The sequence below is a fragment of the Linepithema humile genome, chromosome 4, assembly GCF_040581485.1.
Source record: "Linepithema humile isolate Giens D197 chromosome 4, Lhum_UNIL_v1.0, whole genome shotgun sequence".
Lineage (NCBI taxonomy): Eukaryota > Metazoa > Arthropoda > Insecta > Hymenoptera > Formicidae > Linepithema > Linepithema humile.
The window spans coordinates 6,684,663-6,709,304 of record NC_090131.1 but is presented as its reverse complement, the minus strand read 5'-3'; the positions used below and the strand labels follow the sequence as shown (position 1 = coordinate 6,709,304).

The 24,642-nt window shown below is 30.1% G+C and overlaps 3 protein-coding genes across 3 annotated transcripts; all 3 read right to left on the bottom strand.

Moving 5' to 3' along the window:
- Positions 1–372: 372 nt before the first annotated feature.
- Positions 373–11,628, bottom strand: LOC136999283 (uncharacterized). The gene is made up of 25 exons (XM_067352918.1): positions 11,239–11,628; positions 11,026–11,145; positions 10,838–10,955; positions 10,093–10,354; positions 9,884–10,000; positions 9,564–9,654; positions 9,348–9,484; positions 8,983–9,115; positions 8,871–8,885; positions 6,725–6,889; positions 6,300–6,419; positions 6,107–6,224; positions 5,728–5,989; positions 5,519–5,641; positions 5,292–5,382; positions 4,876–5,012; positions 4,534–4,677; positions 2,472–2,745; positions 2,196–2,315; positions 1,993–2,110; positions 1,485–1,749; positions 1,288–1,410; positions 1,086–1,176; positions 873–1,009; positions 373–747 (listed from the first exon to the last, which is right to left on the bottom strand). The coding sequence occupies exons 1-25, from the start codon at positions 11,380–11,382 to the stop codon at positions 552–554; spliced, it is 3,621 nt and encodes a 1,206-aa protein (XP_067209019.1). The 5' UTR covers positions 11,383–11,628; the 3' UTR covers positions 373–551.
- Positions 11,629–17,029: 5,401 nt separating this feature from the next.
- LOC105677628 (odorant receptor 10-like) lies at positions 17,030–19,712 on the bottom strand. Its single transcript, XM_067353552.1, has 9 exons — positions 19,404–19,712; positions 19,126–19,245; positions 18,932–19,049; positions 18,609–18,870; positions 18,416–18,529; positions 18,229–18,319; positions 17,572–17,705; positions 17,378–17,510; positions 17,030–17,182 (listed from the first exon to the last, which is right to left on the bottom strand). The coding sequence occupies exons 1-9, from the start codon at positions 19,545–19,547 to the stop codon at positions 17,120–17,122; spliced, it is 1,179 nt and encodes a 392-aa protein (XP_067209653.1). The 5' UTR covers positions 19,548–19,712; the 3' UTR covers positions 17,030–17,119.
- Positions 19,713–19,749: 37 nt separating this feature from the next.
- Positions 19,750–24,513, bottom strand: LOC105677627 (odorant receptor 49b-like). The gene is made up of 9 exons (XM_067353537.1): positions 24,024–24,513; positions 23,694–23,813; positions 23,513–23,630; positions 23,073–23,334; positions 22,335–22,460; positions 22,136–22,226; positions 21,879–22,015; positions 21,685–21,817; positions 19,750–21,582 (listed from the first exon to the last, which is right to left on the bottom strand). Exons 1-9 carry the CDS (start codon positions 24,165–24,167, stop codon positions 21,523–21,525), a joined length of 1,191 nt encoding a protein of 396 aa, XP_067209638.1. The 5' UTR covers positions 24,168–24,513; the 3' UTR covers positions 19,750–21,522.
- Positions 24,514–24,642: the final 129 nt, after the last annotated feature.

Below are 24,642 nucleotides of genomic sequence, written 5' to 3'. Positions count from 1 at the left end.
GTGACTGAAGTTTTGCATGAACAATGAATATGATTGCAAAATTTTAATTTTTTTATATGACTTTGGAGAATGTTCTTATATCTTCATTAAAAGCAACTTATTCTATAGCTCCAAGTTTAAATAGAATCATTCAATAACGCTTGTGTTGCTATTATCTTAATTGTTTAGACATTTCTCTTAGCATGAGCAATATTACTGTTACTTATGTATCTCCGATTACTTATACAGCGTGACAGATCAATTTAAATGTTAACGTTATGACATAAAATATCATGAAAAAATGGAGGACATGAAAAAATAATCAATTATTTGTTAACGAAAAAAGATAGATTTTTTATAAAAAAGGATAGAAAATTAAAATAAAGTTACGTGTAAATATTGACTTTTTAAATTTTAATTATCTTTCGTAAATACAGACAATGTTTTGCAATTATTTAAAAACTAAAGTACTATACATTTTATTTTACATCTTTTAGAAGAAAAACTTTGATAATTCTCAATTACTGTACAGATTGCAAAACAGTGAAGTACGAAGCAGACGCACGAACAACCTATGAAAGCAAATGTACAATAAACATATATATTTTATGTAAGATATATAAAAGAAAAATTACCGCGCTAAAACTCGGAAGAGAAAGGACCATGATTTTTCCTACAGTCAACGTACAAGGTATAGTACTCCTCAACATTATCATATTTAAGAGTTTTTTCGATTTCGATGGTGATTCATACCATTCTCCTGCATAACTGTTATCGAAAGATCGTATTAATGCATTACAAACTGTGATAAAAATTTCTCACGAAAAATTTTTTTATGTACTTGTAAAACTTATTTTATATTTCATGGGGATAGTAATTCAGTAATGGCTTACATTGATGTGTATACACCGTCGCTATGATCGACTATTTGTTGCCCTAACCAACAAGCAATAAATAAATGTAGTAATTGAGCGGCTATGTAGCCACCATGTCGAAGCGCAAGTTGCGGTGTGAAAGTATCAGTGGTCGCCTAAAAATGTTTTGTATATTGAAGCGATATTTTAATACTGTGGATAAATTTATTGTGCGATGTATGCAGCACAAACCTGCAGAGCCGACAAACTCATAATCAATATAATCATACCGACTTCCATGAAGAGCGCCTTTTTATAAATTGTCTCCAGGCATTTCGCGAATCTTATTGAGAAAAGAAAATATTTTGCAAACTTGACAAAATTCTTCTATCAATCATTTTAATGTTAAAATATGTAAATTGCGAATATATCATGCAATTTTACAAATACTAACTGTAAGGCATCTTCATGTTTTCGAATACAATAAACAAAGTTCTTGTAAATTTTATCATCCTCCTCCAGTAAAGCGAGCTCTTTGTCTTGTTCGATCGACTTTTTTATATGCTCCAATCGATATCTAAAGAATGAAAGAAAAATCCAAGAAAAATCCATTTTTTCTCAATTAATACAAATTATATCTGAAATACACACCTGGCCATTGAAAATAATGCACAACAATGTTGCACTAAAATAGCCACGCATGCGTCGGATGCGACTATAATAGTAAGACGAACAGCAGTAGCTAGATAATTATGAATCAACACGGGATAATAATATTTTTCAAGATCTATATAATATTCAACGTGATATGGAAATCCTACTGGTCGCGTCGAATAATTGGATTCAATATTTTTGCCGATTATCTTCGGAATTATCGCCAGGAACGGAAAGAGACTGCCAAATGCGTATATGCCACCTAAATTTGTGCATTATTTATAATTAATAATACTTTTAGCAAACAGATTATTTTCCGTAAGCATCGATGATAATTTTTACATTTTAAAACATTTAAATTGAAAAAATTATCAATGCACAAGTTAGTAATTGTGACAAAGCTAATTATAATAATTATTTTACATAATTATTATCGAAACGTTTATTGCAATTATTTGCTACTTTTGAATTTTAATGCATTAAAATTGTTATTAGCATATTTTACCAGCATAACCAACTGTAATACTTCTTCCGCTTTCAGCGAATTTATATAGAATTTCTAATTCGCTTTCGATGGTCCACGATTTCCAATCTCTTTGCATGTGCAAAAGAAGTATTTTGATCTACAGCTTGAAATTTTGTTTCTTTAAAGATACAAGAATATTTACTTAATGATCACCGATAATAATATCACGATTCTTTGTATACCTTTTTCGTATTCAACATTAAATTTGTTAGCTTAACGATGCAAACGCCATCGATTAAAAGCGGTGCTACACATTCGAGTATTGCATTCAAATCGCCGCGTAACGTCATTATAGCGAGTACCTTGAATCGAATCAAATTTGTAACAATAAAATTGTCTATATAAAATAGAGCATAATTTTCAATGTATTTGGTTAATATTTGAAATTTATAAAACAGAAGAAACAGTATTGAGAAATTTGCTGATTTTTTATAAGAATCGCAATATTATAAGTATACCTTTGTGATAGCTTGCGTTATACCAATAAACGACACTATAATAAAGGCAATTCGCCTGTCTCGGTCCTTTTGAAAGGGCCATTGTCCGAGCAACGAAAGAAGTACACGATTGAATTTATACTGTCGAGATTGAAAAATGTCATTCGGTAAGCTATTCATTTTCACTATTTGATTGCGACTGTTGCACTGACGATGCCGTCTCCCGGTTTTCAGATTAATAAAAAATTCTGTTAGAGAGAGAATGGTAGATATAGCAAATGAAACATTGTCGCGAAAAGTAGCGAACATTTATCTTCGAAATGATTATCTTACAGAATAATAGGACAATATTGAATACACGTTATAGTTATATCTGTTCTTTTATGAGATTGATTTTTATACATTGACATCTTATAGCCCGCACTTACACTAATGAGAGCTTTGATATTGCGAATATTATCAAAGGACCCCTGCATGATTCTTATGAGGAAAGTTTTCGGTTAAATTATCCGAATTTGTGATATCATATATAGTTTTTATGTCTATGATTAAAAGACTCAATAGACACAAAACTTTACCAACGGACAGTTTTGGAGTTACAGGCAGTTTGACAGTCTTCGTCATGAGATCCATGTGGTGTATATTTGCCTACGCGAGTTTGTCGTGTATACCTACTTATGTATGGATCTTCGTAGATATCCTTATGTTTGTGCAAATATTTGTGCGTGTATGCTTTTATTTATTAATGAAAATTATACGCTTACGGCCGGCCGTCCCACTTCAGAAACGTTAACGCTACGTCGAGTGATATTATCGGCGCTCGATTGCCAGTGACATGCTAGAGTGAAACGGCCAACCATAAGGATACCAATTTTCATTAATAAGTGAAAGTACACGCACAAGCATAAGGACATCTACGAAGATCTATACATAAGTAAGATATCCACGACAAACTCGCGTAAGCAATCATGCAAACAGATCTTGTGAAGAAGACTTTCAAATGTCTATAACTAAAAAATTGTTTCCGTTGGAAAGATTTCTGCCCATTGAGTCTTTTGACATAAAGACACGAGAACTATATCATACTAGAAATTCAAACAATTTGACCAAAAAAAAAAAAAAAAAAAAAACGTTTTCTCATAAAAATTATGCGGGATCCTTTAACGACGTATCACAATATCACTGTCTGAAGCTAATATTTCTGGCGTGTTTATCTTAAAATGAATTTTGTTTTACGAATATGTAACAAGTATTTCTGTATTTTTTATTAACAAAATTAACATAAAAGAGCTTTTATTTAAAAACAACAATTTTTTTCTTTCAAAATTAACAAAATTAACAAAAATACATAAGAAACATGATCGATATAAATTTTATTATAATTAATGTATTATTATTAACACAAAATAATTAGAATAAGTTTTTAAATTAAAAAAAAAGTTGAAAAAGAGACAATTTTGTATTTTCAGATTTCAACTTTTGATTTCTTAGAGCAAAAGATAAATTTTGTTTTTTAATGAGAAAAATTAGTAAAAAAATACTTAGCAGAATAAATGCACTTTTTGTATGTGTAATCTTGAGGATTATAATGCGCAGTGCGAAATCAGTGATAAGCGAGACGAGTGTCATAAGTTTAGATGATAATTATCATTGATTGGTGTAATTGATCTGTGATGTTTTATGAAGCTAATTATGAGAATTGATGTCTACAATAAGAAATTTAGTGTCAAACTACGAGAAATCTTGTAGCCGGATATGATAGCCATGACGTCAACAGCAGAATAATGATTATCACATAGAAGATAGTACAGTAAAATAGGACATGGACGCTCTCACAACCTGTATAACAATAATTTATTTAAGCCAGAATGTCTTTATAGGTGATCATAGTATATTACACATTTTATTATAATTATAAATTAATAATAAAATTCTAGCTATATTCTATATAAAACATAATTGTAAAATTTTTTAAATGTATAAATTTCTCTTTTGTTAAATTTTTTTTAATAATTTTTTCAGATTTTAAATAACTTCTTAAAAGTATAATTTCTCCCGCGATTAACAATTGTCGCTAATAAGCTATCTTCTTACCCTGCTAAAACTTCGTAAAGACATGACACTCATTTTTCCAACTGTTATCTGACACGGTATTTCGCAACGCATCAACATAAAATTTAGTAACTTTCTTGCTTTTAGAGAAATAGTATACCAATTCGCAGCGTAGCTGTAAAATAAAATACCCATTTGTTGCTCATATTTTTTTTTCTTTGCTGTATGAAAGATCTTTTCAATATGTTACTCTTTTGCTAGTGAAATTGTAATATTTATTTCGAGCTTATATATAAGAATATGTTTACGATAATTTAATGATTATTATTTTGATATGTGATATATCATATTTGATATATTTATATCTACTTACATGGCTTGATGCATGCTGGAACTGTGATCTATCAATTTCTGGCCCGGTAGACTGAGAAAGAGAAAATGCATCATTAGACAGACACCCGTCACTGCAAATCTGAATGCCTCCGTCGGCCGATCTAGATTGGTCACTGTCTAATTGGAAACCAAAGCGTTAACAGGTAATTCAGGTAACAATTCACGATGCGAACATGATAGAATGATACAGATATTTGATTTACTACATGTTGAATAATTGAGCTTTTAAAAAGCATTATAATTATAAAATTTATTATAAATATAAAAATATTAAAAAATAGATATTTTTTTTACAATAAAAGTTATAAAATATAAATCTTAAATACAACACTTTATGTGTTAAATGAACAATTCGGAATATTTAAAAGTTGACCGCGCTATATTTTGCGAACACACCTGTACTCCGCTGAATGTTACAATTGCCACGTTTAATATTGTCAAAACGAGGAAAGTCGTGCTGTATGAAGATGCCAATGATTTAGTAAACCTGATGACAGAACATATTTATCACAATTCGTGTAATAGAGCTTAGTGATTGTCATCTTTGTCTTCTTTTTTATTCGAAATTAAATCTCATTAAATTAGGAAATTTGCATTTTATATTTTGCTGCTAGAAAATTTACTGTAAAATTTCTCTGTGTTTCGCGATGCTGTCACAAATTATACGGTAATGTTCATCGTCTTCGATTAGCGGGTAAACGTTAACATCGATATTGTCATTCCGGTTCATATTTTCCAATTGATATCTAGGAAAATTATTAAGATGTTGTAAAATTATGATAATTATGTATTTTTTGAGTAGTCTGTCGCAATTATTCGCGTTTTCACGTACCCTATGGCTGCGAAAAGACCGCAAGCATGTTGTACGCAGACTATCAGCATAGGATCCGTTGCTACCGGAATGGTCATTACAAAAAAAGTGCTATAATAGGAATGTAGTAAAATGAAGTAATAATACTTCTCCGTGTCGACGACAGTCTCTACGTGATACAGCAAGCCATGGACTTTCGTTTGGTTCGCATTTGTGAGAAACGTCATAATAGACGGTATAACGGGCAAAATCATGTACATAAACGTAGAACTGTACATTATAACTATAAAAATGCAAATAATTTTTTTTAATCGCGTTCAGCAATTGTTAGCATACAGATTTAAATGCGGAAATAAAAACAATATTTATTCTTATAAAAATAATACGTTTTGTTTCTCACTTGCATAAATCTTAGTCATCTTCCTGCCTTCGTTAGTATACGTTTTCAAAATTTGTATCTGAGCATCAAATGACACTAGCTTCCAAGTATTTTTTAATTGCATAAAAAGCTTTTTAAACTGTTAATATTTATACAATATAATATATATTTCATAACATATCTGCTTTGCCGTGAAATATTTTTGTTCACGTACCTTTTGAGTGTTAACGAAATAATTAAGAAACTTTACAAAGCACAGCATGTGGATCATGATTGGAGTTGAACATTCGATGACGCGGTCCCAATCTTGCCATACCGCGATTAAACCGCACACCTGACACGAAATGAAAAATTTCCGAAATAAAAAATATTAAGTTCAAAAATAAAATATATTGAAATATGAAGAGAAAGAAAAATATAACTGCATCTTTTTTTATCCGAAATAATAATTTAAATGCAATAGAATTAAACAAACCTGTTAATTAATGATATGCATTACATAAAAAATTGCATATTGGTAATTAATATTAAATTAAAACTGAATAAAAAAAACAATATTTTTAACTTTTAATGCGACTTAAGTCATTAGATTAATGATTGCGTTGAAATTATTAGTTAATAATTTGTCACTGTACAAACTTGCAAACAAAGCTGACTGCAAATAGCGAATATGAGATTAAAAGATAGGAAAAATCTGTTGATGCTAGACTGTTCCGGCCACTGACCGATCCATGACATAAAGAGTTGATTGATTTTATAATACTCTGTATTCATTTTACCTGGCTTCCGAGAACTAAAGTGCGTCTACAAAGTCCACCGCGGCAGAGGTTGCTCTCGGAAAAATGCCTTTATCTCGTATTCTTTTGGTGAATATTCGCGTATGATACTATACGGAAATTTGCATGGTTAATGATAAAATATTAAGAGTAAATGGGATCGATTGCATAACAACGTACACGCAAATGTACATGACTATAAAGAACAAAGAAGAAAATTAGTCCATCCGCGTGTATCTTTGTCTCGTTTCGTTTTAAAACTTTGTTGTAAAATAAGGGACCACAAATTGCAAATCGTAGATATTTCCCGAGTGTCTGGAAATATCACCGATTTGCAATTTGAGGACTCTTCAAAGAATTGCATTTATTCGTCTCTGTATATTATTATTGTTGCATTGACAGTCTGTTCGGCGTGTCTTTCTCGTCAAGGGATATACACACATATGTACTATAGATCTCCTTCCAGTAAATGAAAGGTAATTATGTATATGCATATACATATGTATAATACTTTTTTATTTCTGGAATAAATTTCATTATTTGACTTTGTTAATAATTTAAAAATTCTTTCTCGAAAACAAAAAATAAATATTAATGTTGTCTAGCACGGTATAGTTTATTAAACAAATCTAAATAAGATTGTGTGCACTTATATGTATAATGTATATTAACATAAAAATTGACAGCTTATTATAAATTATATTAAATTGTTATTGTAGCGTTGTGAGCATCGTAAAATAAGACATGGAATGAAAGTACTTGTTCACATCGAGAACGTGTTTCACGCGATATAAAAACTTAGTCGTATATGTTCCATTGGTCGGTAAAAAGAAGTATACTTCACTGACGACGATTGACACCGTAGAGTAAGAAAATCCCATTATATAAATAACAACTGTGGAACGATTCATATCTCTTTTTTAAATCGTTCGCACTATTGTACTTTAATAAATAATTTAATAATAAAAAGGAAACTTTTTCATATAAGAAGCAAACGTTGAAACATTTTAAACGTTTTTTGAAATAAATCACACATTTTAATTTGGAAATATTTCATAATATCCAGATAGTCAAATAGTTAAATATTAAAAGAGATATTTACACTAAAAAGCATCGGTAGTCAAGATTCAAATGTTAGTAATTACCTATATGAAACTTTATAGCATATTGCATAAAGTATTTATGTGATTTGCAAAATTTGATTAATGACCACGTGAAAATTATTTATCAACAATTTCTTAATACAAATTGTTTATTTTAGATCAAACTTGTAAGTCGATTACCAACTGCAAATATGAGCTTAAAAGATGGAAAGCATCTGTTGATACTCAATTGATTCGGCTCTTGATTGATTTACGACATGAAGAGCTGATTGATTAATCATAAACATATTGCATTACTATGAATTATGAAACAAGAAAATTAATTTGTTTGCGTATTATTTTTCATCTAAAATTTTATCGTAAGCCAAAAGATCTAAGGTTACAAATTATTGATATTTCTTTAAAAATGAATTATATTTATCAGTTCTTATAAATCTTTGTTGCATTAAATAATCACCTGCGCATACATTTTTGTAAAATATTTCTTTAATTTTCTTATTAAAATTCTTTAAAATTTTTATTAAAAAAAAATAAATATTGATACAATTTATGTAAAAAATTTAAATAAGATTATATGCGCTTATATTGACTTATTTTGCATAATTTATTTCAAGTAATTGTTTAGTTATAATAAAAGAATGAATGCGATGATATGCATATGTTTTTTATACATTGCATTGAAATCACATTTTATATTTAAAAAAATAATAGCTTATATTAATATAAAAATTAATAGGTTTTTTAGAACGTATTTGATCAGCGCATCAAAATATGCTTGAAATAATATATTTCTTATATTAAATAAATAGATTAATCATTATTATAAAAACGTGTTCTCGGGAATTTATTATAAATTACCTTATATAATTGTTATTGTAGTGATGTGAGCATCGTGAAATATGATACGGAGACTTGTAAGATCTAAAAATAATGTCGCAAAGATATTTTTATGCTCCATTAGCTATATTATATATCATTATATTATATATTTATATTACTGTGTTATATCTATACTTACCGAGCTAAAGTTCTCTAATGACATAACATACATTTTGCCAGCTTTTATTTGGCACGGTTTAGTCGTACGCAGTAACATGAATTTTAATAGTTGTCTGGACCTCAGCGAAATCATGTACCAATTGCTGCTGTAACTGTTAACATGTTCGATAGATTAATTTCTCATACAGTTTTGGTTTGTTCATCAAGCATGACACTGATTTCTAAAATGTTCATATGCATATATATATATAAGCCAGAAAATTTTGTGAAATTTATTATCGCAAAATACTTCTGTCTTTATACTTTTCTTGGAATTTAATTCAGCATTTTAAAAAAACTTGCAAAAAGTTTTATTCAATATTATGGATCAAGAAATATGCATACATTACTCTTTGCAGTCCGCTGCTGTAATCAATTAATCGTTGAGACGTTAAACACAGATAAAATATGTGTATCAGTTGCGCTACATTAGCGCAGACGATTCTGATAATTTCGTCCAACTGATTGTCCACCATTATCAACTTGAACAATGTGTAATTTATTGAATATTTTAATTGAAAACGCAAATGTATAAAGTTCTTTATTTTATCAAATATTTACTTCAGCCGCGCTGAAACTTAAGGATATAATCACGTTTCCTAGTTGAAAGAAGAAGGATGTCGCGTACGTGGCTGAGAGCAAATCGGTAAACCTTTGGTACAACAATGACACATTAGTTTAACGAAGCTAATCCAAATAATTAAACAATTTTAATTTAACATAAAATTTTATATATGTAGTGATTTTAATTAAATGTAAAAGCTATAAACATTATAGGGAAGTTGTGTACGTTAAATAAAAGGTACACAAATGATATATTTCTTCTCGTATCAAATTGCATGAGACATGTCTACGTATAAAAATAATACTGAGGCACTAACTTTATGGCACGATTGTAGGATTTAATGCAGTCAATGATAATATGATAAGCTTTATCGTCTGCTATATCCGGCTCGAGCATATCAAAGTGCAAATCTTGGATACGTTCCATATTATATCTGTTTCAGAAAAATATAATTCTCGTTCGATATAACACTCCATTCACGGGGATATTCTTAATACTGTAACTTTATTCACAAAAACAACTTACCGTATATTTTCGAACAATGCACAAACGTGCTGAGTGCATAATACGTATAAAGTGTCGATTGCTATGGGCACCGAAATTATATAGAATATGCTGACTATCGCGTGGAGCATCAACAGATTAAAATATTTGTTCACATCGACAACGTGTTCTAAACGATATAAAAACCTGGCCGTGTATGTTTCGTTGGTTGGTAAAAAGTAGTATACTCCACTGACGACGATCGGCATTGTAGAGTAAGAAAATGATGTTATATACAAACCAACTGGTGGAACGTTCACATTTCTTTTTTAAAATGTGTCAGAATTCATGATATTTTAATATTATAATAAAAAAGCTTTTTGCTACAGGAAGTCAAAACTAATCAGAGCGCAGTTTATTAAGACAAGAAACGTTACAGTCTATTTAAAAAAAAATCGCATACTTTAATTGGAAAATATTTTACAATCACATGATCAAAAAATATTAATTTTTTTAAATTCTGATATATCATATACGTTAGATAAATGCTAAATAAAATAAAATTTAAATTATTTATTTTTACTTTATTGATTTTATTTAATAAAATTTTCTGCTTACTTTAGTATAATAATAAATAATTGTATATTATAAAAATATTTTTTTGAACATTGTAATGTAAATCCGATATTTAAAAAATTAAGAGGTAATGCCAACTTTTTCAATATTGCTAAGTTATGTTTATGACAAAAATTTTTTAATTTTGTGTGTTAAAAGAAAGGAAACTTACTTGCATATTCTATCGTATTGGTTCTGCATTGTTCCGCATAATTTCGTAATATTTTATTCTCTGGACCCACTTGTATTATCTTCCAAGTTTCTTCGACATCCTCCAGTAGGTTTTTCATCTGCAGCTCAAGGAAATCGTTCGATTTACAATTACGGAATGATTTATCCAGTAGAACATAATATACGGACTTTATACTTATTAAACAGACAATTGACGAGTTTTATGATTACAAGACTGTTCACCAGTAACGGTGAAACATTTTCCATAATGATACTCAGATCCGTTATTCCGCTTATCAAACCCCAAAACTATAGAAAATCGAGAATAGACCATTAATCACCGTTATATTTAATTATTGTATCTAATACACATACACACAATATACAGTGCACCGTACACACCTCTAAGACTGTCAAACTAAAAATGAAAAACGCCGTGATGGCGAACATCACGTTAGCCTCTCGTCGCGGTTGAAATGGCCATTGGCCGATGACGGATAGAAGCCTTTTGTTCAGTTGATAATAACGATTGTCGTAGAAAGACATTTTGTATTGTTAGATTACCAAAAGAATACTGTGCGGGACGACCAGATACCTTGTCGAATATTCATACGTAATTGCGAAGCTTTCTGGGTTTTCTTGTGAAAAACATTTTAAAAAGAAAATCAAAGCAATAGGGTATATATGCAGCAGTCTGCAATACGTGAAATGGAGCATTATTTATTTACGAGTATTGAGTTGCGTTTTTTTTCACAGCGCGCAACATTTTGTAACCGGGTGAGGTATAACTGCTACTAGCTGACATTGTATATTTATCGTTTTACAAATGCATGCGAAGTTTGTGAAACTACTGTACAAGGAGCTGTATAAAGTGTGTTACATACTTTCAGGATCAAAGATAAGATTATAGGCTTATTTTCTTAAAATACTCAGAGTTGTACAACATCTGTGATTTTAGTTCTGTCAAATTTAGCAATCTTTATATAATATTAATTAGCTAAGTAGAGTCAGTATCGTTGCTAATAAAAGAAATAAGAAAGTATTAATAATTTTTTTCCTGACAATTCCAGGAGTAACATTGAATGTAGAAAATTAATAATAATTTTATTTTGTCATATCATAGCTTATACATAATAATAAACTAAATGTAATTTCGGGATGTAATTTTAAATAATTTTAAATAATCTTACTCAGATGTGTTATCATCTGCAGATTAATCTACACAAGGTACTATCATCTGGTAGACAAAATCAATAAAACCACCTATGTCTAGATGTATCGTTGTTATTTATCTTTTAAAAAAAATATTATTAATTTAATTATTATAAATTTCAGGATTCTTATAAACGACGTTTGGTCACATGTTTATGTGATTAACAAAAGAAATTAATTAATTTTAAATATGTTCTATCGAAGACATCCATGATCGCGAAAGAGACGTTTGAGACTTGTAGTTCTGCGTTCGTAAGTAACTGCTGTTAAAGCAGCGTCTTTTTTTATCGGTCGGTTTATAAATTATTCTGTTACAACGTACAATATATGTATGATAAAGCAATTAACAATAAAAAATAAGACATAAGAACTTTGCACTAAAAAGTATTGATAGTCAGGATTCAAATGTTAGTAATTACTTATATGAAACTTTATAGCATATTGCATAAAGCATTCATGTGATTTGTAAAATTTGACTAATGACCACGTTAAAATTATTGATTAACAATTTCTTAATACAAATTGTTTATTTTAGACCAAACTTGTAAGTCGATTACCAACTGCGAATATGAGGTTAAAAGATGGAAAGCATCTGTTGATACTAAATTGATTCGGGGCTTGATTGATTTACGACATGAAGAGCTGATTGATTTGATAATACTTTGCATCTATTCTAAGTGGCCTTTCAGAACTATAGTAGACCTATAAAGTCTAATCGCAGAAATTGAGCTCGAAGGTAAATCTGTTTTCGATGGTAAATCCCTACTTTTTTTTTAGTAAATCTCTTATTTTTTAGTAAATCTATGAATTATGACAGACAAAATTTTACACAATTTATTATGATATATTAAGATAAAAAGCGATACGTGTTGCATATTATATAGATCATAAACGTATTGCATTACTATGAATTATGAAACAAGAAAATAAATTTGTTTGCGAGTATTATTTTTCATATAAAATTTCATCGTAAACCAAAAGATCTAAGGTTATAAATTATCGATATTTCTTAAAAAATGAATCACATTTATTTGTTCTTACAAATCTTTATTGCATTAAATAATCACCTACGTACACATTTTTATAAAATATTTCTTTAATTTTTGAATAAATTTGACTTTTCTTATTAAAATTCTTTAAATTTTTTATTTAAAAAAAGTAAATAATGATATAATTTATTTTAAAAATTTAAATAAAATTGTGTGCGCTTATATTAACATATTTTGCATAATTTATTTCAAGTAGTTGTTTAGTTATAATTATATTAAAAGAATGGATGATATGCATATGTTTTTTTATACATTACATTAAAATCACATTTTATATAAAAAAAAGTAATACCTTATATTGATAAAAATTAATAGGTTTTTTAGAACGTATTTGATCAGTGCATCAAAATATGCTTGAAATAATATATTTCTTATATTAAATACATGCACATCAATCGTTATTGTAGAAATGTGTTCTCGGGAATTTATTATAAATTATCTTATGATTGTTATGTAGTGATATGAGCATCATGAAATAAGATACAGAGACTTATAAGATCTAAAAATAATATCGTAAAGATATTTGTATACTCCATCAACAGATCACTATATTACTATATTATATATTTATATTAGTTTTATCTGTACTTACCTTGCTAAACATCTGCACTGACATAACGTACATTTTGCCAGTTTTTATTTGGCACGGTTTAATAGTGCGCAGTAACATGAATTTTAATAGTTGTCTGGACCTCAGCGAAATCATGTACCAATTGCTGCTGTAACTGTTAACATATTTGATAGATTAATTTCTCATACAGTTTCGGTTTGTTTATCAAGCATAACACTGATTTCTAAAATGTTCATATGCATTGTATATAAGCCAGAAAATTTTGTGAAATATATTATCGCAAAATACTTCTGCCTTTATACTTTTCTTGGAATTTAATTCAGCATTCTAAAAAAACTTGCAAAAAGTTTTATTCAATATTATGGATCAAGAAATATGCATACATTACTCTTTGCAGTCCGCAGCTGTAATCAATTAATCGTTGAGACGTTAAACACAGATAAAATATGTGTGTCAGTTGCGCCACATTACCGGCAACGATCCTAATAATTTCGTACAACTCATTGTCCACCATTACTATCTTGAGCAATATGTAACTTTATTGAATATTCTAATTGTAAGTAAAAACACAAATGCATAAAAGATTTTAGATTTATCGAATGTTTACCTCAGCCATGCTGAAACTTAAGCATTTAATCACGACTCCTAGCTGAAAGAGGAAAGATGTTCGCGTACGCGGATGATAGCAGATCGACAAATCTTTGTGCATAATGAAACAGACACATTAGTCGATTGAAGCAAATCCAAATAATTAATTGATTTTAATTTGAAATAAAATTCGATGTAATTTTAATTGTTAAAAGTACAAACAGAATAGAGTATATTGTGTGTGCTAAATAAGAAGTACACAAATTCTATATTACATATGAAAATGATATTGGCATTAATTTTATGGCACGATTGTAGGATTTAATGCAGTCAATGATAATATAATAAGCTTCATCGTCTGCTATATCTGGCTTGAGAATATCAAAGTGTGAATCTTGAATGCGTTCTATATTGTATCTGGTTAAGAGAAATATAATTTTCGTTCCATGTAAACTTCATTTACAAGAATATTCTTGATAATTTTGTTTACAAAAACTTACCGTATATTTTCGAACAATGCACAAACGTGCTGAGTGTATAATACAAATAAACTGTCAACTGCTATCGGCACTGACAATATATAGAATATACTGATAATCGCGTGAGCCATTAACAGGTTATACAGTCTGTTCACATCGAGAACGTGTTCCAAGCGATATAAAAACTTAGCCGTACATGTTTCATTGATCGGTAAAAAGAAGTGTGCTGCATTGACGACGACTGGCATGGTAGAATACGAAAATGCCATTATATAAATAACAACTGTGGAACGACTCAATATCTCTTTTTCAAATCGTTCGTACTATTGTACTTTAATAAATAATTTAATAATACAGGGTGTCTGGCAATAATCGCCCCACCGGTCATATACAGGTAGAGGAGGTCAAATCGAGTAGAAAAGTCCTTTACCATTTTTTGATTTTTGTAATATGTACTAAGTAATTAACGAAAAAAGATTGGTGAATCCGTGCAAGTAAAGCGCGCGCAGCGAGAAGGACATCCCACTGCTATGCGATCACTAGGCGCGCGATGAAGCGTTGGGAGGAGCGCTCTACAAATGACAATGGCAACATACGAGCGGCGCGTAACGCTAGATCCTTGTGTCCTAGTGATCGCGTAGCAGTGGGACGTCCTTCTCACCGCGCGCGCTTTACTCGCGCGGATTCGCCGATCTTTTTTCGTTAATTACTTAGTACTTATTATGAAAATTAAAAAATGGTAAAGGACTTTTCTACTCGATTTGACCTCCTCTACCTGTATATGACCGGTGGGGCGATTATTGCCAGACACCCTGTATAAAAAGGAAATTTTTTGATATAAGAAGCAAACGTTGAAACATTTTGAACGTTTTTTTGAAATAAATCACACACATTTTAGTTGAGAAATATTTCATAATATTCAGATAGTTAAATGTTAGCAATGTTCACAGATTGACGGTAAATTTGATTAAATGTTTACAAAAATTCCTAATTGTAATAAAAAGAAAAACTTACCGGCATATTGTTTCGTATAAATTCTGCATTGTTCCGCATAATTTCGTAATATTTCATTTTCTGGACCCACTTGTATCATCTTCCAAGTCTCTTCGACATTCTCCAGAAGTTCTTTCATCTGCAGTTCGGAGAAATCGTTTACAATTACGAAGTGATTCAGTTAGTTTCACTCGGCAAAACGTATACGGACTTTATATTTATTTATACGACAGTTGGCAAGTTTTATGAATATGATGATGTTTACTAGTAACGGCGAAACATTTCTCATAACGATACTTAGATCTGTTATCCCGCTTATCAAACCCCAAAGCTATAGAAAATCAGAAAAACACTTTTAATCTCGCTTGTAGTTGGCACATCGTATCTAATGCACCTGACATACCTCCAAGGCCGTTAAACTGCAAATGAAAAATGCTGCAATACCGAACATTACGTTACTCTTTAGTCGCGATTGAAATGGCCATTGGCCGATGAGAGATAAAAGCGTTTTGTTCAAATGATAGTAGTGATTATCGTAGAAAGACATTTTGTACTACGAGAAAAAGTGCGAGACGCCCTCAAATATATCTCTTTTTATAACTTGATTTCCGCGAACATTCCTGCTCCGAGCCAATAGGAAGTCACATTTTGGCGAACTATGATTCGCTGAAAATTCTTACCAAGAAGCGGCTTGTGATAATTCCCGTGCGTTGGGTTATTTTTTTAATAATTTATTAAATCCCTCGTTAATAGTTCGGCCATTCTTCGGTCATTTAAGCCATCGCGGCCTACGTTCGTTAGGTCGATTATATCATCGTCAACTAAAATTTGTCTGAAAATTTCATAACTGTTTGTATGATTTAGTTTGATGATAATTGATATAATAGCGATAATTTCTTACCAACACATCCAATAAATCGCCTAATTGGAACCCATTTATGTCCAAAGTCACATATTGATCACGGTTTAAAACTTTTTTAATTACGTGTGATACTCTGAATTTAGGAAGCAATTTTTTATTTATTCCCGGCACAGTTTCGATGTTACACACATTCGATATCTATAATCGCCGACTTTATATTCACGAGCAATTTTTGTCTTAAATTATCTCTGCTCCGGGAAAGCGAAATAGAAAATCATATTTCGGCGAACTGCAATTCGCCGAAAATTCCTAAGAAGCGGCTAGCTCTCGTGCGTCGGGCTACTTCTTTAACAATTTATTAAATCACTCGCTAACAACGTGAAATTTATATACGCCAATAAATAAGACAATATTATTATGCAGGTAGATAAAAAATTAAAGTTTGATAATTCATGTAAGAATAAAAGTACGTTTATTCGCAAATATTTTTATGATATACACGAAGTATAGAATTTCAGATGACAGGTAATTACGTGTCATTCGGGCTTAGCGATATCATTAACATGACGTAGGAGACAGATGTCCTCATGAGCTTAAAAATATAATATAATGTTAAATATATATTTTTGTTTATCTATAGACATATATATAATATAGAGTATAAAACTAAAAATGTGCCTAAAATTGTAGGTGTTTTGATTATCATACAAAGATAGATTGATTACGAAGTTATTAAATAATACATATTTTTACATCTATTATCTCTGCATTAAATATTTTATCGTACCATACTGTAGCCTTCTAAACTGATTACATATAATTTGGCCAAGGTTATGCGATATGGCTTTCGGCATTTCGCTATTAGAAACAACAACATCTTTTTTGCCTTCAATGATGATTGATACCACATTCCGTTATACCTGAAAGTGCACCATAATTACTGGAATCAAATATTATTAATTAATCCAAATAACAACTTACGCAGCGGTAGAAAGCTCAGAACTGTGATCTATTATGCTCTGTGCTATCCAACTGTAAAAGAAAATTCGAGAAGTTTGAAGAAGCAGAAGTGGGCCGTTTTTCATTATTTCCGCAGTATCCTTACGAGTTACGATCTGCAATAATATACAAATAATTACATACATTTTTGAACAAAATTTGAATCAATAAGAAAGTAAATTCTTAAGTAAATAATTTTATTCCTACACAGGACGTTCAGGAACTTATACTTTTAATGACAGATTTTCTAATCAATTTAAGATCAACTTTTTGTTAACGAAAATCTCAGCATTTATTGCATTTTAAAAATTTGTAATATCTTTTTAATTAAGCCTCTAATTAAAATTTTATCTCAACATGTCGCCTACTTGAAATTAACTGAATCTATTATTTTTTTGTTTTTCCGAAGCTTTTAATAGGCGAAAATTTTTTTTAATTACTTAATATTCGGAAACATTTAATGTCTCAAAATTTCTGTTGAGAGAAAATTGATTTCAAATTGGTTAGGTAATTTATCATTAAAAGGATATTTGCAAGACTTGGAACATTCTATATATTATTATAATATCTTATTATTATTAGATTGACAATTTATTAAAAATTTATGAACAACTTATTAAATATTTCTTAATTATGTACCATAACGCATGAGGAACATTGAAATAGAACTCCTAAACCAACATCGGTCATAAGGCTTATTGCAAACGTTGAGTTAATTAACTGAATTAACCTGTTTGCGATAAAAAAGAAAAAAATGTTTTATTATTATTTTGTGGTTTATATTAAACTAATACACTTTGTTTTTACTTATTAAATTCATATAAACCTTTCTATTCTGACATGTAGCTGCACGCATTGTATCGTATTTGAAACATGTTTATCGCCTTTAGATACACGATTCGATTTATCATTTGACAGAGACAAATTCTCCAAACGATGACTACGAGTTCACAATTGTTTACACAAAAGTGTACATTCTCTTGTAAAATTAAATTAAAATTTTATAATGCTATAGTTACCTTAATATAGTAAGCATACCGCAGGTATATTGCAGCAGCGCAAAGTACATGGTGTCGATTGCGGACACTGTCATGATGCACATTATGTATCCTACAGACGAGATCGCAAAGAGAATGTAATAATATTTTTCTAGATCTATAAAGAATTCACTGGGATGTGGCAGCCTCTTTGGTCTCGTTACATTCGATGCTAGAATGAAATCGAGTATCGGCACAGTGAGCGGCGCTGTGACGTAGCTGGTTGCGCCCACGATGATAAAAACTGGAAAAAGTTACTTCTTTCCGCTAATTGCTCGATACAAGAGTCAAATCGTTAGATATACTTAAATAGGCTAATGTGAACATCCGACTTCTTTCGATATATTCTATTAAAATTCGCACGTCTTTGTGATTCGCTAATAGACACCAGTCGTAATTCATGTGCTGAACGAGCATCGTTAACTAGAGACACGATAATTGTTCTTTGATGTAGAATAACTTTTATTGTTGATTGATTTCGATGGATTTACGCGTTTACCTTTTTAATCATACAACGAAGACCAACTGATTTCATTAGACATAGGAATGCACCGGTTAAGGTTGGTAGAATATTGTAAAAGTCGTCTAAAGTTTTCCCATGTTTGAACAAATACGTGATCTGTTAATAACAAATGTGATATATTTTATTTATAACTTTCGACGTAATTGCACGCAGAATAATTGGAATGATAAAAATCTCCGTAAAATTTATATAGCAGAAATATCAGCAGAGTTTCTTACAATCTTTTAGCCCGCGTATAATAATTTTCGAGATACCTGCGGCAGGCATACAATCAATATACCGAGTATTGTACAACAAAAAATTGTATCTTTATTAGACGATGATTGTTCCGGCCACAAGCCAATAAACGACAGCAGCAGTTTGTTAACCCGTAAATACCGGGTGCTAAAGATATCCATTGGTTAGGCACTATACTTGCTTGAAGTAGAATTCTTAAATAACTCGTCGAAGTTTCCGTGAAACTCTTTCGTCGACCATCCTACTCATTTGCTATTCTCTTGGAATGTCGAAGTGTTGTCGATAGAAAAGAAGTGTACGTTAAATGGAATCGATAATAAGGGTACCTCCCAGCCGCGCGGTACGCAGAGTGCTGCAACTTTAATTTACTCTCGTTGACATTATAGCATAAAAGAAAAACAGAGAGAGACGTTTAGTTTTAAATGTACATGGTTTGAGAATCGAATGAAACGGTAATAGGTTGTGTGATATAATTTGAAAAGTTTTTTTATCCAGCTGCAGAGAATGTTGAAAGCACCTATGTAATTTTAAGAACAAAACAACGTGTTCTTTTTTTTTTGGTTCAGAACTGTGAAGATAAAACATTTTCAAAAACGGCAAAAAGCAGGTAAAAGTGCAAACTTTAACTTCAAAATGATTTTTTGATTTTTTATCTGCGATGATTAATTGCCAAGTTTCAGCAGTTTGAAAGTTTCTCAATTTTAGGCGTCTGAAAAGTGTCTTCTATTTTATAAATAAAAAATATTAAGCAAAAAATAGCAATTTTTAATATTTAAAAATATAGAAGATTTTAGGAATTGGATTTGAAAAAGACAATTGCATAATAAAAACAATATACAAATTATGGCCACAAAGTACAAGTTAATTGAGAGATCACGATAAAAACCAATTAAGTATGCTTACAATTAATTTGAGATTGGCTGTTGTTTAATTAGAAAGTAATTAAATCTTATTCAACAATAGATTAAAAAATTAATATATGATAGCAATAAGATACAAAAAATGCGATATTTAAGAAATAGTTTATCTTTATTTACTACAATATTTTAACCAAGCTAGGTAACAGTAGGGATGCAGGGATTCACTCAATATCTCTTTTTATCATCAGATCTATAAGTGATTAAATGTTCCGTTAAAACATTTGTATGTAAAACAACTGTGGAAGGTTTGTAAAACCAAGAAATAGAATTTATAATAGTAAGTTTCTGTGGAAGTAAAGAGTTTCTCTAAAAAGGTTCAGTAAAGTATTACAGTGTGACATACGTGATACAATAAATTATAAAATACAAGAAAGAGATATTCGTCAAACATGAGCGATATTAAATACAATTGTGGGGGTAAAGTCTATCTGGTTGAAGATCCATTCACGTGGGGATGATTTAGTAAAGAATAGAGCTGCAAATACACTTTATCGTTTGGATTTTGTCGATACAAAAAATTATGTAAAAAGTAAATGATCTGGAAGTCGAATATATGATTATCTATAGTAGAAGGAAGTCCATGCGTTCATGCTATCGGCGAAAGTTCGATTACGAATCGGCGTAGGTTTTAAGCTTGCGACCCATAAACCTACTCTCCGAATTCCGTTCCCCATCAAATACAAATCACTTATTGTCAGTGCATTGCAGTCTTTGTTTATTCCTTCTGTAGGATCCGCGATCTGACATAAGTTCGAAATACTTGAATAGAATTTCGAAGCAAAATTGAACTGCAATAACAAAGTTTTCTCGCCTGTATTCAGCTCTGCGTCCGAATAACAATATAGGTAATAATAATAATTTAAAAACAATTTATTATTTTATACGATCTATATTTATTATATGTGATATACTTTTGTATATTAACACCTGAGCTCTCGACGTATAAAAGACTAAAAATACACCGCTCGAAAGTTTGGAGCATCTTATAATTTTTAAATAAATTAATTTTTTATAGTTACAATTATGTTATTGAAATATCGACATTATATATGAATATATATTCTTTAGATATAATCTGATTATACACATATCTATTTATAATGTTGGCAAATGAAGTTGATAAAACTTTTTTTTTTTTAATATAAACATAGGGTGCTTCAAACTTTTCAACGGTAGTATTTATGTGGTTGGGAAATCTCATGGATATTTTCTTACTCTATGATGTTTCGCGCAGTGAGATCATTACCGTGCAATAAGAGAGCGATGTTCTCATTACCTTTAAAAGAATATTTTTTGCATAATATATTATTCTTTCAGTAAAGTATACAATCGTGGCAATTTTTATATTATCATATACTGATATTTTTTGCATTATTACCATACTGAAACCTTGGAAGCTGATAACGTATAACTTTCCGAGCGTTATTCGACAAACTTTTTGACTCCTCGCGATTAAGAACATTAACATCTTTTGCACCTTGATAGGTGCGTCATACCACATTCCATTATAGCTGCAAAAATAAATATTTTGATTAAAAAATAATTTGTCCTACTTTAAAATAATTATCTTACGCTGCTATCGAAATTTTGGTGCTATGATCAATCACTTCTTGTCCGGCCCAACTGTTGAAAAACAATCGGCAACTTTGTAGTGATATGAGAGCTATGTATCGTATAATTTCAGATGATCGTCCCATTCGAACTACGATCTACAAACAATTTATTGACGTTGAAAAAAATATCTAATAGCATTTAAAATTAAAAGGATATATTCAAATTGTATCGCAGTTTGGACAGATTGAAAATAAATGGATTATTATTACATTTACCATCACACAACAAGAAGTATGTAATAGAAATCCAAATCCAACGTCAAATAAGAGAAATAACGTGAATGTTAACTCCATTATCTCTAGTAATCTGATAAATATTATTGTCAGTAAGTGTGCAAAAATTAAATAAAGTGTGAATGAAGTACCAATATATCGAAATAGAAATATTTTTTGCTTAAAATATTATCACACTGACAGCCTTATTTTTTCATGTAGTTGAATACAATGCCGCATACGTTGATTGATTTTATCGTGGTTACATATGTAATCATCGTCGATCCATTGTAATGTGTTAAATGCTGTTAAATTTTCCAAACGATAACTGTAAAAATTATATCTATCTATTTTTATACATCTCATTAATTTTAGAATCGACTTTTCATGCATTTACTCGTGTACACAACTGTATCTCCTTCACTCTAATAGAAATACAATAACAAATTACATGATGGAATTAAGAACTATTTATGAATTTTCAAGTCGCGTAAATTAAAAATTTTGAACTTGTCATATTGGATATATAAACTCAATTTTTTAAATCAAAGATAGACATTATTTAATTCTCCTTTTGTTTAAAAATAAGAATATTGTATCGGGCAGAATATTAGCGACGAAAGAAGCTTTTAAATTGATGTAGTTTTTATCTAAGCTGTTGTGTCTTTAGAGAAAATCTCTTAAAAAAACAAACATTTTTACATAAATAATTACATATAATTCTAAGAATATCTACATTTCGATTTTTGAAGAGAAAATTGCAATTAAAACGTTACCAATCTATTATCTAAGAATTTATAAATTGCTTTTAATTCTGTACTTTTTGTATTTTTATTTCTATGAAATGAGAAAAGTAGCTGCATAAAAGTCGCATAAATTTTGTAATATTTATCAATTATATTAATGAAATTACGAGGATGAAATTATAAATATTTCTCACCACAATATGTCATACATTCCGCAAATATGTTCCACAAGTAAAACGTACATAGTTTCGGTGGCTACAGCAATTGATACGCATGCAACATACCCGACACAAATGTTTAACATAAGTGGATAATAATATTTCTCTTGATTCAGGAAATACTCTCCCAGTTGTGGGAATTTTTTCGGTCTCGTTTCGTTTAGGGGCGATATAACGTCGAGTATAGGTGCGATAAGAGGTATCAAACTGTAGCTCCATACAAATCCGAATATAGAAACTAAATAAAGAAGGAAGAAAAATTATTTTATTTATCTTTTAATGATATTATCAAATTTTCATTAGAAATCAAAGCGCTATTTACTGAAACTAGCGATCAATTATTTGTATATTTATTATGTTAGCAACTTTTTTTAATTAATATAAAAATATTCCTTAATTGATGTTTGAATTCGTACTTGAATACGCTAATGTGAATTTTCGACTGTTGTCGGCGTAATGCGTTAAAATCTGTATTTCTTGTTTCGTTAATAAATTGTTCCAATCCTCGCGTATGTGTTGTAGAAGCATCTTAAACTGAAGCAACGCCTACATAAAGTGAATTCAAAACTAGACGCTGTCGAGTGCGGTTATATTTACCTTCTCGGAATTATAAATTAAACTGATGACTTTCATAACACATATGATGCCACCCGTCAGAGTTGGCATGAGTTCGACCAGGTTATCCAAATCATCCGTATGTTTGAACAAATATACAATCTAATAATTAAATAAGGAATTTATGACGCTGATTATGTTTCACATATATACTTGGACAAAACGTATATTCGTTTTTAGATGATTGTTTCTGTGACACAAAAAAAAATATGACTATTATTTAAATTACATTTGTATATATTTTATGAATCTTTTTATATACTTATTTTTTAGATATGTTTAATAATTAATCTATTATCATGTCATAGCTACCTGCGGCAGACACGTTATCGTAACACCGTATATGGCGAACGATAGAGTTAGAATTTTCATAAAGGACGTTTGATACGGCCACAGGCCTACGAAAGACAGGAAGAGCTTGTTAATTCTAAAATATCGCGTATCAAAGAAATCCATGACTTAACTGACAATAAGAATTCGTAAATATTCGCCACCAGAACGGTGACTCTATCCGTCTAATCTATAACTGCCTTAGTATTCCGTTAAAACAGTGTTCTAGTCAGCATACTGAAAGATATATAATGCGACACGATATCAATAAAAAATATGGTAAAACACGTGTTAACCAAGTGAAACATATCAGTAAATAGAATTTATGATAGCACTTCTTCTTATAGCTTAAAGCTTTGAAGATATCTCACATTATTATTTCATATATTTGATGTCACAAGCCGCGGCTAGATACCGCATCGATTAAAGCCTTTTATTTCTTCAAGAAACGTTGTCCACGATAAACGGATAAGTTTTGACATAAATTCATATATTCTTAATGTGCGTGTAATATAGCAATATTTATCGTAACAATTCTACGTGTACAACATCAATAACCGATTAATTTAGTATATGTTTCGCTAACGCTTTTTGCAAATGC

Coding starts and splice junctions, on each gene's coding strand:
- LOC136999283 (XM_067352918.1), bottom strand. CDS start 11,382: ATGTCTTTCTACGACAATCGTTATTATCAACTGAACAAAAGGCTTCTA. Junction 9,655..9,883: donor TCCTACAATCGTGCCATAAA/GTTAGTGCCTCA, acceptor GTTGTACCAAAG/GTTTACCGATTTGCTCTCAG. Junction 9,116..9,347: donor AGCGGACTGCAAAGAGTAAT/GTATGCATATTT, acceptor ACATGTTAACAG/TTACAGCAGCAATTGGTACA.
- LOC105677628 (XM_067353552.1), bottom strand. CDS start 19,547: ATGGATATCTTTAGCACCCGGTATTTACGGGTTAACAAACTGCTGCTG. Junction 19,050..19,125: donor TTCGTTGTATGATTAAAAAG/GTAAACGCGTAA, acceptor TCGTGTCTCTAG/TTAACGATGCTCGTTCAGCA. Junction 18,320..18,415: donor CTACATGTCAGAATAGAAAG/GTTTATATGAAT, acceptor TATCGCAAACAG/GTTAATTCAGTTAATTAACT.
- LOC105677627 (XM_067353537.1), bottom strand. CDS start 24,167: ATGGATTTCTTTGATACGCGATATTTTAGAATTAACAAGCTCTTCCTG. Junction 23,814..24,023: donor CGATAACGTGTCTGCCGCAG/GTAGCTATGACA, acceptor TTTAATTATTAG/ATTGTATATTTGTTCAAACA. Junction 21,583..21,684: donor GCTTCCAAGGTTTCAGTATG/GTAATAATGCAA, acceptor ATTCTTTTAAAG/GTAATGAGAACATCGCTCTC.